Here is a 19,580-nt window from a genome sequence, read left to right as displayed (position 1 = left end):
AGACACAGTGGCGGAGGACCGGAGCTGGAGAGCAGGTGCAGCTGTCTTGGGGCCGCGCGGCGGCGAGACGTTGACTGCCTCGCCCGGCATGTAAGGAGGTCGTGGGTTTGATCCCGACCCTGACGCCTGTAAATGTGGAGTTCGCGTGTCTCTCTCCCCGTGGCCACGTGGATTTTTCTCCGGGTCCTCCGGTTTTTCCCTCCCTCCACATTTAGAATCAACGTGCATTTAGATTATTTGGCTGCTATACATTTCCAAGTGATATGCCACTTCGTTGAGCTATCATTTGTGGCCAGGTGGCTTCTGAAGAAGAGCTACATAGCTCAGTGGGCCTTACCTGGTATAATAAAAATGTGTTTCGTTTATAGTTTAGTGCACCATCCCCGCTTGGCCGTGCATCGCCGCTGCCCTTACTGCCGCCGTGCCTGGGAAAGAGTCCCGGGACTCCCCGAGCGAACGGCATTGGGGGGGGCGGGGGGCGAGGGGGAACCCCCTGGCACGGCGAGGACTCCAGCGGTCCAGGGAGAAGGCCCAGCAGCTCCCGCCCTGCTCAGGGCAACTCGGAGGCAGGGAAATAAACACTGGCAAGACGGCAAACGGCCACATCCAAATTAATTAAGATACATTTGATTTGATTTATTTCAGCAGGAAGGGCCCAATTAGCTGTTAGGATCTATTACATGTTCGTTCTGCGATTGTACAGATGATAATTAATTAATTAGTCGTCCTATTTATTTATATCTTTAAAGCCTCACGGAGTCCCAAGGCTAATCTTCAGGAGTGTTCCACAGTCGAGCCCTGTAATTAATGTAGCGTCATTAAAATGTCTCCTCTCCGTTGATATTATTCCCTCTATCTGCCTTTCATTTCCCTCGATTTCCTACTTCCTCTCTTTCCCCTTGCTCACAGCCAGGGGCACCTATAGCTGCGCATGTTTATCCTGGCTGCTTTGATGTCGCGTACATTCGCCGTTGTCTGTTCTCCACTGCGTTTGTCTTGTAGTGTATAATAACAACAACAACAAAACAGCCAGCACTTACAATAACAATTTGCGGGATCAGAATGACTTGGAATTGCCGTGCCAAAGGGCATTCGCCCAGTGTCATCTACATCAGCAGCAATTGTCGATCCACTGCTGGATGAGTGCCTCTGCACACACTGTTGGCCAACTCTTATGGTCTCAGTGCTGCCCGCCAACACGAACCGAGCTGAGTGTCTATTTGATTTGTTCCACAGATCATTCCATTTCATCCAGTTTCCCCAGGGATATTTTGCAAGGGAGATCCGTGGTGCCTGAGTACGAGCAGCCACGACAACAATAGCAACAAACATCAATATTGAAGAGGACGCGTTACAAGGTCCTCAGGGAGTATTGCACAACTAACACACGAGGCGTTTGTCTGTCGTAAAACGAAAACACGACGCGAATGGGGGGTAAAAAACCTGAAAAGTATAGTATGATTAGCACGGTTGGCTGCGTACGGTGAGCAAGGAGTTCAACGCGCATACGACATGACAACGTAGGTGCTGGAAAATAAAAGGTTAGGTCGAGGTGCAAGTAAACTCTACATTTAATATCTCCCTCGCCACGGCGTTTCCCTACTTTGCCTGCCATTCGGTCACCAGTCTCTTGATGAGTAACGGACGCACACAAGAAGCTGCGTCATTGGCTTCATTTGGCAATAGCCTGCTGAATAAAAGTGACGCGTGATTGAAGAAACTTCTCATTTATAATGAATGCCAAGATTCAGCTTGTGGGTTTTTGTCTTGCAATTCTTTTTCAACCGTCAAAAAAACGACAACCATTATAAAAATAGAAAATGCTGTTATTGTTAAGTATTAGTCCAGATATTGGTCTTGAGAACATGCACACTGCGACAAGCGCATCTTATCTTCACGTGGCTAACGGGTACGTGGCGATATAATTAATCGTCTGTGTTTAAAACGCTCATTTCATAGCTTTGTCTCCTTAAACAATATTTCATTATGGATTGTACTATTTTCTCTTTTGTCTTTTTTTTACAAAATGTACGTGTTGAGAATTGCAGCTCTTTAGCGTAGCATTTAATGTAATCAATGTGCGTGTTAACTTGACTTCAGAGGATGAAATCACATCGTGAGAGCAATGTCATTCATTAGGGAGCGTGGTAAGCCGGCCAAGGTAGCTTAGCGCTCGAACAAGCAACCGGGAGGCTGCTTGCTGGATACGAGGTTGACTCGGTCCCATCATCCCTCCGTGGTCTATAAAATGAGTGCCACTTTGTTGGGAAAAGTCAACAGTGGTTGCCCTATGAATAGACTCGCCCCCCCCCCCCCCACCATATAAATGTGGAATGTATATCAAGTGCTAACCTTGGGACTGTACACGGGAGATGAGCAAGGACTACACTTTGACCTTTTAACAATACTATACAAATAAAAATTAACTTTTATTTTATTTTACCAGGTAGGACCCACTGAGAAATACAGCTCTTTTTCAGAAGCGACCTGGCCACAAATGACAGCTTCCACAAAGTGGCTTATCATGTGGAAATGTATAGCAGTCAAATATTCTAAACGCATGCTTCTAAATGTGGAAGAAAAAACCAGAGGACCCGGAGAAAGTCCACGCGACCACGGGGAGAGAGATATGCATACTCCAAATATACAAGTGTCAGGTTTGGATTGGAATTCACAACCTCCTGTACACCAGGCGAGGTAGTTAACATCTCGCCACCATGCAGATTGCTAGAATATTGTTCTCAACATCAGAATTATTGGATTTATTTCCATAACGTGAATTATAGAACGTTTTACAGTTACAATCCACAGCAAAATAAATAATCAGACAATGTCTTCAAATATTTTTTTGTTCGCAGAACAAACAAGAGTTTTTCTTATACAACCCATCAAGGTGCACAGCCTTCTGGCAGTGCACAAACTCAGCAGCATTGTTTCACGACAAGCAAACTCTGGACCGGTTTCGTCACGCGGTGTCTCACCAGCAGTCAGTCTTGCTCGATCAATTCTGGGTGAACTGCCAATCTTACGGGCAAGGACCATCCTCTCTTTACGCTATGGGGGTCTCAGCTCTGAGCAAAAAAAAAAACTGATCCGTGTTTACACTCCAGCGAAATCCCTGAGATCTTGGGATCGCCTTCTTCTAAGTATCCTTGCAGCGGATTTTGGCTGAGCCATCAAACTAAGACGGTCACCGCATCACGCGCTTTCAGATGCGCTTCAATGGTTGTCTGGAGCGCTTTCCCTTCCGATATTCGGAAGCCACTGGAGCCATGCACTTTTAAATCGAGATTGAAAATGCATTCGTCCAGAACTGCTTTAATGTTTAGTTTGTTGTCCTCCCCCCGCATCTCCGATGAGTATGGTTGGCTACGCACGGTGCGAAAGAAATTCAACATACAGACATACTCCAAAGTCAAGGCTTATTTCCTTGGGTGATCGGGATTATTTGCGTTGCTAGTGCAGCTCGCGGACCATGGAACAACGCTTTGCCTTTGCTCACAAGACAATCAAAGTCTTTAGAGATATTTGAGTCTATCTTGAGAACTCCCCTCTTTAAACTGGCCTCTACCCCCAGGTTCTGTTTATTGTCTCCTTTCCATACACGGTGGCGCATTGGGACCTTCGGATTAAATGCGCCTTGCAAAATGTCAATAATTATTAGTATTATAACAACAAAAACATCCCATCAACATAATAAAGCCAATCCACGGCAGCCTATTGTAGTACAATTCCCATTGGCGGGGTGGGTGCCACCTCTGCTGTCCACCCAGTCGACGGGAACTGCCCGAACTCGCCCAGCGCTGGGAAGGAAACCTCATGGGACCGACGAGACGCCTCCTGCTGCCTCCTGCTGCCTCCTGCTGCCTCCTGCTGCCTCCTGCTGCCTCCTGCTGCCTCCTGCTGCCTCCTGCTGCCTCCTGCTGCCTCCTGCTGCCTCCTGCTGCCTCCTGCTGCCTCCTGCTGCCTCCTGCTGCCTCCTGCTGCCTCCTGCTGCCTCCTGCTGCCTCCTGCTGCCTCCTGCTGCCTCCTGCTGCCTCCTGCTGCCTTCACGCTGATAACCTCGATGAGCAACTTTCGGAGCCTCGGAACCCAGATTAACAATTACCCGAGGAGTCTGTCGAGGAGATTAAGAGTCGTAAATTTGAGTTTAAATGTCGGCTCAGCCTCAAATGAGTGCTTGGTACGGTGTGTAGAAACATCGCCACTCGAGAGACAAAGGCGGCCGGGCATGGCGCTGCCCATCCACTCCCCTTGAGTGCCGTGCCAGCCTTCATAGATGTTCGCTAACAGCACTTGCATCAACGGGCTTGAGAGGTTATACTGAAGATCTTTGCCTTTGCACCTTAAGTTCATGTCACATGCGAAGGTTCGCTGCTGGCAGGATTGTCACAGAATCGACATCGTTGCCTACAATGGTCGCCTGACATCACTAGCTGATGCACCGCCTAAGCTCCCCCACTCTGCCACCTTACTGCGTTCTAGCCGCCCGGCGCTCCGCTCATTGTTGTGAGCGCCGCTCCACGGCCCTCCGCTGTTGTTGGAGGGTGACTCCTCCACCCGCCCAGTAGCCACAACGTGCACCTATCCTGGCACTGCCCAGTAGCAGCGTCCTTCACGAGTCTCCTCCGCAGAGGCCGACCTTGACACGGCTGGTACCGGGCATCGTCAAGTGCAGTCGCCGCGCGCTCACTCGCGACGCGCACGACAGAGGCAGTGCTCGGACGCAGAGCCATGGGACCTGATATGGCAGCAGCAGCAGGAGTTGACTTGGCATCCGCATGGCAGGAGCATGTCATCCACAGTCCTTGCAATGAGTAGATCAGGCTGGTGAAAATGAGATGATGATGATTTGACGGTACGGCTTTTCACAACACACTGTCACGATTATGTTTGTCGCCTCAACATCATCGTCAGCCTCATTATTTTTAATTCAAACTCTAAGCTCGATGTCAAGCAAGTGATAGCCCACGGATGGTATCTCTTTTGCGAGGTAAACCTTGGGACCGCCGTGTTGGGCCACGACGATTGCTGGGCCAGACTTCGCCACCCCGATCGATGCCGGTTGGTTACAGAACACGTGCAAGTTAGAGACATCGTGTTCACTGTTAAGAAAGGTACATTTTATGAGGAAGGACCATTGCCCGAAACGTCGCCGATTTTACGTATATATTTTTTAAGGCAGTGCTGTTGACGAGTGTGTGGAGTGAATTTGTTGTTAATTGTGCTTGTGCACCACTGCCAACTCAGCAGCATCACGATCTAACTATTTTTATTTTACTACGTAAGGCTCACTGAGCTATGTAGCTATTTTTCAGAAGCGATCTGGCCAAAAATAATAGCTCAACGAAGTGGCGTATCGTGTGGAAATGTATAGCAATAAAATACTCTCAACGTGTGATGTTCATTCTAAATGTGGAGGGAAAAACTGGAGGACCCGAAGAAAAATCCAAACGACCACAGGGAGAACCTGCAAACTCCAAATATACAGGCGTCAGGATAGGGATCGAACCCACCACCTCCTGTATACCAGGCGAGGTAATTAACATCTCGCCAATAGAATAAATGACAGCCGCTGGTGGAGACTAATCATGGAGTGGCAGACAAATGAGGGAACGTCCCTGAGAGGAGATCTACCACGGAGACGAGGCGACAGTCAGATCGCGTGATCACGTGATCACGCGATCACGTGTGTGGACGTGAGACGCACAGTTGCATCGCAGGGCCTCGAGAGATGGCGTCATCTTGGGAAAGCTTTCAATTCAGCAGTGGATCGATCATGGCCGACGATGATCGTGCGTACGTTTGAGACAATTTCTTTGGTGATTTGTCCATCACGCAAACTACACAGTGACCAAATGTTGTGACTGTTACTACCACAATGGATAAACTGAGCAAGTGCCTCTCACCAGGATTTCCTATTTGAATGCCGGTGGCACGCAAGACACATTTACACATCGTCTGCACCGATCCCATCGTGCCTGGCAGCTCAGCCCCTTAAAATAAGCCACCAACACACTGTGAATTTCAATGTGCAAAGGGCCTTGCCAATTATAATGGAACATTTATTTGTTTATTTCAAAGGTACATTTTGCACCGCGGTGGCACCCGCAGTCCGATTCGCTCATCAGACGGGCATTTGGCTCGCAAATACTCGCGCTGCGATTGATACATCCCACCGTCTGTCTGTCTGGGTTATCCTGTCTGCCCATGTACGTCTTTTATCTGTCGCTCTCTGTTCCTCATCGCGCGCGCTTGTCCTGTCTGACGCCTTACCCATCTACCCACACATCTGGTAAGCGATGCATAGTTCAAATCTAAGAATTGTTGTCTGTTCGTCATCATCATCATTAGCCATGATCGATCCACTGCTGGAGGACGGCTTCCCCAGGCCGCCACCATCTCTCGCGCTCTCGTGGTGTAATAATAACCCACCCGGCTCCGTGGACTCCACCTGCATCAGCGGCGTCGACTGCCGCCCACTGACAGGTCCCCGCAGTCCACGTGCTCCTCTTCCTGCCTCTTCCACGTAATTCCAATCGTGCCCCCTTTCCACGCTTCTTTGACTCGGTTATGTAAATGGATTAATGATTTTGGCATTACATTAAAGTCAACGTTTTTAATTTGCGCCAAGTTATACAGCTGCTTTGGGAACCACGTTTTTTTTTGTTCTGCTCCAAGAGTCGTTATTAATTCACGCACAAACGCAGTTGTGTAGGTAACACGAAGGTGGTTTTCCTTATTTTAACATCACAATGTAATTTCAATTCACAGATGGGAATTACTCATTGTGAATTATTTAGACAGCTGCAGCAGTTCCAGAGTTATTACAACCGAAGCTGTTATTTTGTTCTGACGCACGTTACATCGCTTTGCCCTTTAAGACATGTTTTGTATTATAAGTGGACGGGTGGCTCAGAAGTCAGAGCGTTGAGCCAGCGCTGCCAAGTCCCTGGGTTCGAATCCGGGTTTCAGCTGCCCGTGATAAGATTGCCACATCCCAAATACAGCCTCGGAACGTGCTCCCAATCTTGGGATTAATTTGAATAATCTGAAAATCAGACCTAGATGTGAAATATCGGATGATCTGAAAAAAATTTCGGAATCAATCCAAAAAGAACACTGGAAGTGACTGACGTGGCATCACTTTTCCCACCACGATTCGTGTCGCGTGCCACCCGCTGTGGGTGGCATCGCTATTGTTGGCACACAACTTCATGTTTTACTCGAGCACAGAAGGCAAACGTGTGTTGGAAAAATCCACCCCACCCCCCAAAAAAAAAACGATCCGAAATTATCCTTACAAACCCGAAGTGTTTATATATCTGAAACCCATCCCCAAACACACACACACACACAACCACGCTTGAAATATAACTGCGCTGTGGGGCTTGGGGGAGCGTGGGGGTGGTTGGGGGGCGGTGTGAGGGTGGTGGAGGGGGGGGGATTCTACTCGATGGTGGCGGGCCGCCAAAGGCAACAACGTTTTCGTCAAAGCCGCCGCCGCGGCCGCATGGAACGCCGGTTCAGAGAGAGAGAACAACAACCAACAACGGTTCAGAGAGAGAGAGAGAACAACAACCAACAACGGTTCAGAGAGAGAGAGAGAACAACAACCAACAACGGTTCAGAGAGAGAGAGAGAACAACAACCAACAACGGTTCAGAGAGAGAGAGAGAGAACAACAACCAACAACGGTTCAGAGAGAGAGAGAGAGAACAACAACCAACAACGGTTCAGAGAGAGAGAGAGAACAACAACCAACAACGGTTCAGAGAGAGAGAGAGAACAACAACCAACAACGGTTCAGAGAGAGAGAGAGAACAACAACCAACAACGGTTCAGAGAGAGAGAGAGAACAACAACCAACAACGGTTCAGAGAGAGAACAACAATCAACAACAGTTCAGAGAGAGAGAGAGAACAACAATCAACAACAGTTCAGAGAGAGAGAGAGAACAACAATCAACAACAGTTCAGAGAGAGAGAGAACAACAACCAACAACAATTCAGAGAGAGAGGAGAACAACAACCAACAACGGTTCAGAGAGAGAGAACAACAACCAACAACGGTTCAGAGAGAGAGAGAGAACAACAACCAACAACGGTTCAGAGAGAGAGAGAGAACAACAACCAACAACAGTTCAGAGAGAGAGAGAGAACAACAACCAACAACAATTCAGAGAGAGAGGAGAACAACAACCAACAACGGGTGCGAGGCTGCGAATCGTAGCGTCGGCAAACTCTCGTGTCCCGGCAGAAGCGGCGCGCGATGCCCCCCAGGGCCACGCGTCGCAGCGAGGAGCAAATGCAGCCTGAAGCACTGCGCGATTATTTATTTATTTACCCCCCTCCTTGTGGGGTTTCTTTACTTCTTCTCCTCCCCCTTCCTCGCAATTGTTGATGACGAGCAGCGAACAACAAGAACCACTGCTCCGCGAGTAATGGAACACCACGGCAGAGGTTTCGTGGGATAAAGAGGACGGGAGGGGGGGGTGTGAACGAGGCTGTGTGGGGGGGGGGGCAGGGATTGTCTCTTGGTAGAAAAAAATGCTGCCTACTTTTAGTACAATTTATATTCTGTCGTCTTACGTGAAAATTACAGACCGCTGTTGTTGATGACGGCATGCCGAGCGGCAATTAAAGCCTCATGGTCGGTTGAGTGGTTGATGGTCACAGTGGCCAAGGTGGTTTGAGGCTTTGGCGCTGGCTGGAGGTGCACGGCTCTGGTGGCTGCATCGTTGAGGGTGATGAGGGTTGTTTGCGTTTCGGAGGGTGGCTTTGGGCGAGGTGACGGAGTCATTGACGGGGTCTTGGTTTGCACGGTTGTTGTTCCTGGGCGTCGATTGGGCAAGGATCGATTTGCTCGGGCGGATCCGAGCATTGAGATTTCATGTTTAAAAGGCCACAACCCTGCCGATGTGAGTCGGAAAGTCGACCGCCGGTCCAGGGTTTTGCCGACTTGAACAAGTGCCGTTGAAAAACATTTATTCCAGGAAGGCCGACGATGGGCGTAATTGTTATTATGGGTAGTAAAATAGAGCCTTCCAAATGTACGTAGTTATTGTTTTACCAACCCACGCACCACCACAACATCACGCCATCGTTTTGTATTCCAGTGCGGTTGCAATGACTCGTTGCTTCGGTGGCTAGACATCGGTGAATACAAAATATCTTCCTCTCGTTTTCTCTTTCAAGGATATCAAATGCCGCCGTATATTTAACGGTGGTGGAGGGGGGGTAAAGGAATCACCTCCAGCTGATGCGTTACATGAAATACAACGGATCGAGGCTGCAGTGGATTGACAATCCACCGCATATGTCACGTAACCCACGTCCTTCTCACCCCCCCCCCCCCCCCGGGGTCACTGACCGTGACCCCAGACTAATAGCGATGCTCACATTATGCACGAGCCACAACATCGCCCGCCGAGATTGTCCGGGGATGGGCACAAGCGCGCTCGCTACTCCCGAGTCTCCTGTCCTCCAGAGCCAAGTTGAGACCGTCTCTCGTAGGGGCTCAAACACTTCACCCCCCTCCTCTGCTCGCCCTTTTGTCCCCTGGGTCGTGTGAGTGTTTTCCCGGACCAGGGGGGGGGGGATTCCCCCGCATTTTAATTGTCCTCGCCCCGTGCAGCAGCAGCACCACGCTGGGGGAGGCGCGCGCGGCGACAGCGGCGAGCCCGCGGCCGCGCGTGCCCGTCGCGTCACGTGGCCGGTGCCGTTCGTCGCGGTTGAACGGTTTAAACAAAGCCTCGGGCGGGTTTCACGCCGCTCCGTTGCGCTCACGCGCACGCGTGTGTCTGCGCGTGTGTGTGTGTCCGTGTGTGTCCGTGTGTGTCTGTGCGTGTAGTATAGGGGTTAGCGCGCTGCGCTATGAACTTGGTGACTTGAGTTTGATTCCCGCTCACAGCCAACACCCAGTGACGATTATCTGAACCGGTCCCGGGCCTCCCCTAAGTCGACTCAGCCTTAAACGAGTACCCGGTGCGGTGTGTAAACATCGCCACTGGGAGACAAAGGCGGCCGGGCGTGGTGTTGGCCACCCAACCCCCTCGTGTGCCGCGCCGGCCTTCATAGTTGCTCGCTAACAGCAAGTTTTGGACTAAAAAATGTCAGATTTTGGATTTTTAGATATATTTTTTTGATTTCCAGAGCATTTTTTGAATTGTCTTCTTTTTGGATAGTTCAGGCGATGTCGCCGTTTTGCGTTTAGCCGCGCTGACGAAAGTGACCTCATCTAACCTCAGCGAAGCCACTTTTGTGGCAAGAGAAGCGAGAAAGTGGGCCAATATAAATAACATCACTTCAATTAATAAGGCAATTTGAAATTGCTTATCTTAGGTACCAATTTATTTCGGATTTTTTTTTTTATAATGAACCGTGATCATCAGGAGCACACATTCCTAACGTGTGCACCCCGAGTGGCGAAGCAGTGACTTGGTAGAACATTCCCCACTATCCTCACCGGCCGAGAGCTCGCTCTCCGATGCGTTGTCCGGTTTGTGCGGCACGATTGCCCGACGTTTCGCCACGCGTTTCTGGGAGGTTCTTCGGGAGCTGAGTGCAGAAGCTCACCCTCCCTCTCTGGGTTGCATCTCGTTTGTCGGCCGTTGATGGCAGGGCTGGATTACGGTGCTTGTAGGCCCTCGGGATTTCTTTTTTGTAGGCCTTCAGTGATAACGAAAAAAAACTGTATCTGATCAACCAAAGGACAACAACGCTCGTCTTCCCTTGCACTACTCTCTCTGTTGAGAATGAGATGGTGCGAAAAACACCATTTGAAGATGCTATTGCTAATTTTGCAATGAAAAAAATCTCGAAAAGTTCATCTCCGGTGTTAATTTCTCTCACCTTATGAATAAAAAGCAATTAACATTGAAATGCCTGCCTATTAGTAGATACACTGTGCCCATCCTTGCTCTATGTTCCCGCGCGGCTCCGTCACTCTCCCGCCCACCGCTGGCTCTTCGCGGTGGAGCTCCGCGACGATGGATACCGCGGTTTGGAGGAGCTCTGCGAGGCGGGAGTGTGCGGAACGGCGCCCCATCCCCGGCAGCGGTGAGCTGTCACGTGCCACATCGGTCCGCTGCTCCGCCGACGGCGCCTCGCTTCCCTTCTCCGGGGTCGCCATCCCCGGGGCTGTTTGAGGGATGAGGTCTTTGTCGTCCGACATCGTCCTGGTATGTGGTTGGCTTCGTGTAAACATAACCTAAGACGGCTAGCTTACTAAAATAATGTTTGTCCACTTCCGACACCAGTTGAAGTGCGTTCAACTGAGTCGTAGACACACTCTTTGGAGACAACACATTTATTAATACTAACACGGGGTAACTGCCCCTTTACCAGATAACAACCTATGGTGGTGACCACCAGGCTAACTGCACTAATTACATGGTAAATAGCTACAACGGGCCGGACCACAGCTCGGGTCCAGGCCCACGTGTTGGTGACTCTGTAGGACGTAGAACTTAGATTTCTTCAGGATGAACAACAGCAGCCGGTCACTCTGGAGGAGCCGGCTTATAGTCTCTGTGGCGTGGCCAACTCTGCCCTTGGCCACGCCCACCTTCTGGAATCCTCGAGCAGGATCTCGACCCTGACACGTGACCACCCCTAGCCCCCACTTGGGGGCTCTGTGTAGACTTTACCAGTCACGCGTCCTTCGGGGTCAACCAGAGTGCCACGGCCCTTAGTAACCCCATTCCCGTGCCGCACTCACACACCCTATCCTGTAGGGGTCGGCACTGCACGCAGAGCGTGGTGCCACTCAGCGCTGTCAGTCAGCGCTCACCGAGCCCCTCTAGGGCCGGAACTGCACTCACACCCTCGTGGTGCCCGCGATGTCGCTACATATGTATTCGAGAATATATCTTAGTAACATTTTTTGTTATCATTTAAAAAAAACGTGAGCAAATTGTTTCGTACTCTCTTTAGTTTGCGTAGGTCCTAGGGACAGTGCCTACTCTACCTCTTGGAAAATAGGGCCCTGGCTGCTGGTGTCTTATGTAAGCCAGCCCCGGCTTCGTCTGGATGTGGTTCTTTGCTTGATCAAAGAAACGATTCCATGTGATCGTCTTGACACGGCGTAGAGCGAAACGTCGGAGTTTTTTGTTATTTTTTGTTGTTATTTTCTTTGAACCTATCCACGTGACTTTACCGAAAGACCCAAGAATACAACATGTAGCAGCGCAACTGTAAAATCCTACGCAATAGAGTTCAAGGTCATGGTTGCATACTTGCTGGAACCTGTTCCTGGCATGCACCCGCGGGTGTGGTGAAGCCCAAACCATCAAACGCATCACTGACGAGCGCGCTCACCCTGCTGCGGTATCGCTGCGGTCCGTGCGGGGCCTACTCCCACCTTGGATTGGTTGAAGGACCTGAACTTCAACGATGACATTATCGATACAAACTGTTGCTTTCCCCCCACCCCCACCATGCCATACAAAAGAAGAAGACTGCCCTGGCCTAACCAAATAGCTCTTTGGTACCGGGACAGTTTGTATTTAACCACATCAAATATAGGAATCTCCGGTGCCTCAGCCCCGCATCATCGGTAGTGCAGTGATTAGCGCACTGCGCTACGAACCCAACGACTCGAGTTCGATTCCCTGGCGTGGCTAACGTCAGTGGCGTATATATCTGAACCGGTCCTGAGCCTCAACCAGGTCAACATCGGCCCCCGGGGAGACAAAGGCCGCCGGGCACAGTGCTGGCCACCAACCCCCTTGTGTGCTGCGCGGGCGTAAATAGGTGCTCGCTAATAGCACTTGCCCCAGCAGTCTGTTCGAGGCTACACAAGCGGGAATCTTCATCTCTGTGCGCCACTGGAGCTTTATTTCCTCAATCAAGTCAAACATCGTCGGGTTATTCCAACAGGGGATTAACAGAACGCTTGTAATTAAGACAATTAGGCTGAAGTGTCGGGGATGTGCAGTGGGGAGCAATGACCCAGAGGCTCATCCTCCAAGCCAATCCTTAAGAGTGGTTGAATTGAAAGAGGTTATTTATAGCTGGGAGAGGGGGACATCTCTTTAGCAAAGGGGGATCTGGATGATCCACGGGGGGGGGGGGGGGTGGGCATGATGCACTGTGACAAGGACATGAGAGAAGAAGAGAGAGGGGCTGAACAATGGCTGCAATGATACACTGGAAATAAGCAGGCCTCAAAAATTGATGTGCTCCACAATAAACCCACAAAATACACGGCTAAATTACAAAAGGCGTAAAAATCAGTGGGATTAGGTCTGAAGCGCAGAACCCTAGTACACAAAAGATTATTTTATGAATACTTTCGTTGATACGTTTAACCCTAACCCTAATTGCAACGTGCACATATAAGGCCGTGTATTCACTTCTGCCAAGAATCCACCACATTGTTATTATCTTTCAAAGAATATACACATTTAAAATTGTAGAAATTTTATGTATCCATAATGTGGGTTTTTTGGGTGAGATCGCGTAAATATAAATGTGTCGTTAAACCTGCCACCACCAATTAGTAAGGTTTGTCATGTAAACTGAATATGCCAATTCGTGACTAGTACAGCACACCGGTTTGTTGGAGAGCAAATCCATAACGAGGTGTAAATATTTATGCGATCTAACCCCAAAAAACTATATTATGGATGATATTGGTGGCGAAAGCCTACGTGTTCGTGTTAAATCTATTTTATGTAGTTTGTGATATACTTTTATACGTAAAAAAAATTGTAATTACATGCATAACTGACGTCCGTGTCGGATAAAAATACTCCCTGATTAAAAACTGTACATGGCTTCCAGTGTAAGTGCTTAAATATTTCTTTTTTTTGTGCCAGATAAAGATTTTTTGTGTCAAACAACACAGGACCTGTGCACGGCGTGCGTGCCTGTGGGGCGACGATAGCTCGAGACGGGCCATGTTTATTAATTCATTTACTTCCTGGTAAGTCTCCAAAAGCCGGTATTGTCAGGATAAATATTTGAACCGGGACAACTCCTTTCAAATGAAAGTCACATGTTTCCTAACATTCTGTCTGAGATCGTCAAAGAACATATCATCATCACCAACACCACCACCGAGATCATCAGCACAGTCATTGGCATTTTACTCACAGGGCAATCTGACTCAAAATTCAATTATGAATTCGTGAAGCAATGTGGCGCACTTTTCTTAAATAACCCCCACCCCCGTCCACCGAGCAGCATAAAAGGGGACACAACGCAGTTAGTGCATTGTCAGGTCACGTGTGTTGTGGTAAACAGTGGGTACTCTCTTCCGACATGTTTGGTCAGCATGGAAGAGTAGGCCAAATACCCTCGAGAGCTCCCTCTAATGGGGAGGCCTTTCCGCCAATCGCGGTGTGAGCAACAATTGCAGGGCTGCACCTTTACCTTTCCTACCTTTACCCTGCGTGGCAGCAAACGTTGATTTCCCCACGATACATTAACCCAGAGCTTCGTCATCGTGTCCGCATTAAAGACCCGGGTCTTACTCCTTGAAAATAAGCAGAGGGAGCAATAACCCCAGGGTCCTGGCTGAAGTCCCACTACAGATCAATGACATATCGCTGCCCTTGCCAAAGGTCCCCCCAACCCCTGACTCGGCCACACCCCCCATCCAACCCCGAGTGATTAATTAGGAGACAAAAAATAAATCCCTTGTTGCTCAGCCTCTTTTGTACCTTGCCACCTCGGGCTGCACACGAATCATGAATCAGCCGCTGGGCACGGGGAACACTGCGCGCGTTTGAAAGGTGCGATAGAAATGTGTGACACGGTGATGATGTTGGCGATGATGATGATGGTGGCGGCGATGGTGATGGTGGAGGTTTGCCAGAGACGGTGAGTCATTGCAAAGGCTCACATCGGTGCGCCGCCGGTGTATCCCGGCACATGAGCGTCATCCAAATGCAAAAAATTGTGAAATAAACGGCGATTAAAAAAAAAATATCGCCAGACCGCACTTACTCGGGTAGAGTGAACAGGGCGTTCCTTATCCTCGAGAGGAACTCAGCCACTGGGCGAGTCGTCTGATTGGGACAAAAAATACCGCATGGCTCGAGCGTTAATAAACCTTCGGAAGAAGAAAAAAATCGTTTGAAATATTAGCGGAATATTTTCTACCGAATTTTTTTTTATTTACTTAAAAAAAACGTGCATTTCCACCGGCACTACTGAGTGACGTTCTTATTGCGTTAATAGAATAATGGAAGCTACCATGGGTACCCAGAATGCTCTGGTCTGGCAGGAAACAACCCTGGAATGAGAAAACTGTGGGTATTCTCGCAGAGTTTGGTTCTACGAGACTGCCCCAAGGGCTCAAGCACGTCACTCGTGTACCGTGAATGAAATAAAAACACCGTCTTGGAAACTGTGAGTTCCTCTCCTCCAGTTCGCACGGTTGGTTACTTGCGGTGTGAAAGAGGTTCAATATTCATACATACACAATCCAATCTGGATAAATCCAGGATAAAAAGGTAGGCAGAGCATACTGTGTGTTTCAAGCCAGCGTAGGTGTTCCTGTAAAGCGTTCGTGCTTTGCAAGAGTAGAGAGGCAAAGGCAGCTTCCACACGGCGTTACGCAGTTGATGAAAAGATAATGCCACTCGACTCATTCAGTGAGACCTCCACTACCACACAGGAGCTAATCATCAGCACGCTACCCAGGTACGAGAGATCCTCAAACCTCTGCACAAGCACGGCATTACACTCATGGAGAGCCGAGGGAGTGGTGTGTTCGATGACACACAGTACCCAGGCAGGTGTTTGTTTCGCTGGGACTGATAAGGGGAGGGGACCACCAGGGAGGGCATCCTTCAATTCTCTGTGGGACCCATTCTGTAGACAGTTGCAACAATGTCCTGCGAACAGTCTGCAGTGTGCCACCCTCCCCTCCTGTTGAAATCCCCTACGTGTGTGTGCAGGACTGCTGACGCTAACCCGACTTGAAAGCATATTGGGGCTCCCCTCAACGCTTCTTTCTAGTCGATAATCCTTTCCAGGACTTTTCCCGGCACACTGAGGAAGACAATGTTCCGGTAGTTGTACCAATCAGTGCGGTCACACACATGCACACAAAGACAAAGAACCCCCATAGAGCCTGAACACACTGTTGGGGCAAGTCCTGTTAGTGATCACCTATGAAGGACGGCACAGTACACGAGGAGTTGGGTGGCCAACACAACGCCCGGCCACCTTTGTCTCCACAATGGTGATGTTTACACACCACACCAGATAATCATTCGAGGATGAGTCGACCTAGGGGAGGCCCAGGATCGGTTAAGATAATCATCACTGGTGTTGGCCGTGAGCGGGAATCGAACTCGGGTCGTCGGGTTCGAAGCACAGCGCGCTAATCGCACATGCACACACACAACGACAACAGCAACCAATCGCCACTAAGTGTAGGTGATTTCACCACGGCACTTGTGCCAGGCTATGTGCACTTTAAGGGCACATAAAGTGTTGACCGCCCGCTGGTAGGTCACCGGACAGACCCAGGTGCCATGGGTTCACTGACTGAGATGACCAGCTGATGCACCACCTGTGCCCCCTACCGTGTATACACATGCGCGCGCGTGCGGATTGAAATTGAACACTGCAGCGTGCATCGCGAGTTCCCTACCAGGATCTTGTTCTCGTCCTCGTCCTTGTAGTAGCACAGCTGCTCCCCGCGCAGCACGAACCAGCGCGCGTGCCACGAGCGCACGAAGCCGCCCTGCTTCTTGAGCCAGCCACTCTTGAGGACCCCGCGGCGCGACGACCCCGACGCCGACCCCGGATGCCCGCCGGCCTCTCCCCTGCGACCGCCGGCATGGGCCTGCGACGCGGCCGCGGCCGAGAGAGCGGCGCCCACCCCGGCGGCGTCGGCGAAGCCCGGCAGGGAGGCGGCGGCGGCCGACGCGGCTCGAGATGCCATGGCATGGCCCGAAGCGCCACGGCTCGCCAGGGCAGCGCCGTCTGCCATCACGAGACTGAAGGAACGGCCTGGGGTTGGTGGCGTGGTGGGCGCGGGAGGGTGACGGGACGGGGGAGAGATCACCGGCAAGATGAGCTGGAGGCAGAGGTGACTGGCGCAGGCTCTGCCGAGCGAAAAGAACAATCATTTTGCGAAAATCCTGAGGTCGCTCCACAGCTTCCTATGGGAAAAAGTGGAACATTTTCAGAACCAGGCCAATGGCACAAGGCCCACACTCAACAGTACGCTGCACAGCACATATGAGTACAAAGTAATAAAAGGTGGTAAAGTGCAGCCCTGCAATGGCTTGCTCGCGCCACTGCTGGCAGAAGGGGCTTCCACTTGAGGGAGCTCTAGAGAGCCCCTCTGGAGGGCATTTGACTCTTCCACGCTGCCCAGCCGTCTTGGCAGAGGTGGAATTTCCCAGCCTCTACCTCACCGTGCACGATCTGCCAACTGACGTTGCTGTGGTGCGCACATTCATCTTTGCTGCTGAGTGGTGGAGAGAGGCGGGGAGGATTTAAGGAGCTCGCACTGTCGCTTCAACTGACGTGCCAGGATGTCGAATGGAACAGGCGACCTGCGTTGCAAGTCCGGAGTGCCAACCGTTACACCGCCGTGGCAACTCCAGGAGGGAGGATCAGTGGCGACATTCAGTCGGGGGGGGGGGGGGGGCTGTCCGGGTTGGCGACCCAGAAAATATTTGTGCTCCCTGAACACCACATCAGGATACCTATCGCTATGGCTCTGGCTATATAGGAAATTATTACGTGAGAATTGAAGCCCTGGGGAGGAAATAAACAGACAAGGCGGTGATGTGAGCATCCCGATAGCTTTCAACAGAATGCCATTAATCATTCCAGATTGTCCAACATATATATATATGAATTTATAATGATTCACACTCCTCTGTCAGTCCATTGGTGGATGATGGACTCTGCATTCCGTCTAAGTCATGGGGTGTTTCTGTTTGATCGTATTTTGCCGTGCTGGTAACTGTGGTCAGTTCCATATCTGCCCACGGCTAACATCAATTGGCGATTGATATACCTCAGCAGATTGTCACCCCCTTCTTTGTAACCCCCGGATTTCGACCAGCGTGGTGAAGTAAGGTCAAACAAGAACCCTCATGACCGACACAGCGTGGGGAGAGGGCCTTATTCCAGCAGTGCAATGATAATGGGATGAAATGTACGATTGAATATTCGTTTTACCAAAAACAAATAAACAACAGGTCGTAAAGTATATGCCATTTGTTCTGCATACGTTGCACATATGTACGGTGATTTCAAAGTCATGCCGAAAGCAAAATTACTCAAAGTGTTGCTTTAAAGGTAATTTGTGAAAAGTGTCAGTTAACCAAACATTTAGTTTAAAAATAGACCACACGGTGCCCCAGCCTCCGAGCTTGAGTCAGAACCTGCTTTGTAAGTCACAGACGTCATTACTGTACTTTCATTAAATGGAATGACGTTGTAACTTTGGTAATATTTACACCTGTGCCCTGGGTAATTATGAACCCTTAAAGCGCCTCCTCGTCTTCGTGGGTGGCGGTGAGAAAGCGCCATGTCCTGTGGCTTCCAACTTGGCCACGTCCCAGCTTGACAGGTCTTCTACCGCCACGTGCCTGTCTGGGGATTTGATCATTTTCTCAATCGCTGAATTGTGATTGGATGTTGAATTGTTGCACCTCGTGGGTTGCAATCGAATGCAAAATTCATATTTGTGTTTTATAACATTGTAGCTAGCGATTTGTTGTACCCGTGGCCAAACCACGGGAATGAAGGAGAGAGTGAAGGAGAGAAAGAATGGGGAAACAAGGAGAGAAAGAATGGGGAAACAGGAGGGAAAAGGAACGGAAACTCGAGCAAAGAGGAAGAGGCTACGTGAAGGGCCTCGACGCTTCGGCACAGAGGAGGAGCGGCGGTTCTTCTCGCAGGGGGCGACGGGGAGGGCTCAGCGACTCGGGGGGGGGGGGGCTGCACAGAAGGCACGTGATACACGGGAGGCTTTAACTCATTGAGATATCGAGATATATCGATACGAGTGGGGGGGGGGATTTAGAGTCGGGGTGGCCACACAGTCGTCACGTTTACAGTATTTACGGGAGGCTTTAGCTGATTTCGATATCGAGATGGTAGCACCGTTAGTGGCTGCACGGTTTACATTCACCCATTACATACAACACATACACACCAAAAAACGTTGAATTCTTACACGTGCGTAACTCGATGTGTGTATTTTGAGCTTAAGAATATATTTATCAATACGATGCTGAATATATATTTGGTCCTTAAGGTCTCCATGATCTGGCTTTTCCCATCTGCCAATGAGGGTGAGTGGTGGCGCAGTGGTCACGCGCATTGCATTTTGATTCGAGCCACTTGGGTTTTTTGGCGAGTAATACCTGAACCTGCCCTACAGGCTGCAGGATAGGTCTTTGCACCAACTTGCACGGACCGGCGTGGTGAAGTATGGCCAACAACACCCGTTACCAACATGGCACACCTTCGTCCGCCAGTGAATTGGCAAAGGGCCGTAAATAATATAGCGACCTTAAAAATAGACCGGTAATCTATTAATAACGTGAGCAAAGCAAAAGCCATGTACACCAAGTTTGTTGAACAACACTGAAA

General features: G+C 50.0%; 1 protein-coding gene across 1 annotated transcript in view; it reads right to left on the bottom strand.

The window, feature by feature from the left end:
- The window catches only part of LOC133354420 (rho GTPase-activating protein 22-like), a 62,885-nt gene that overhangs the window by 20,776 nt on the left and 22,529 nt on the right, over positions 1-19,580 (bottom strand). Inside the window, exon 2 of the mRNA XM_061571241.1 lies at positions 16,612-16,973. Coding sequence (XP_061427225.1) covers positions 16,612-16,973 — 362 coding nt within the window. The remainder of the gene's footprint in view (positions 1-16,611; positions 16,974-19,580) is intronic.

This window comes from Lethenteron reissneri, chromosome 47 (genome assembly GCF_015708825.2).
Source record: "Lethenteron reissneri isolate LAM-NWPU_2019-01 chromosome 47, ASM1570882v1, whole genome shotgun sequence".
Taxonomy (NCBI): domain Eukaryota; kingdom Metazoa; phylum Chordata; class Hyperoartia; order Petromyzontiformes; family Petromyzontidae; genus Lethenteron; species Lethenteron reissneri.
Note: the sequence above shows the minus strand (reverse complement) of the source record. Positions and strands in the feature narration are given on the sequence as shown.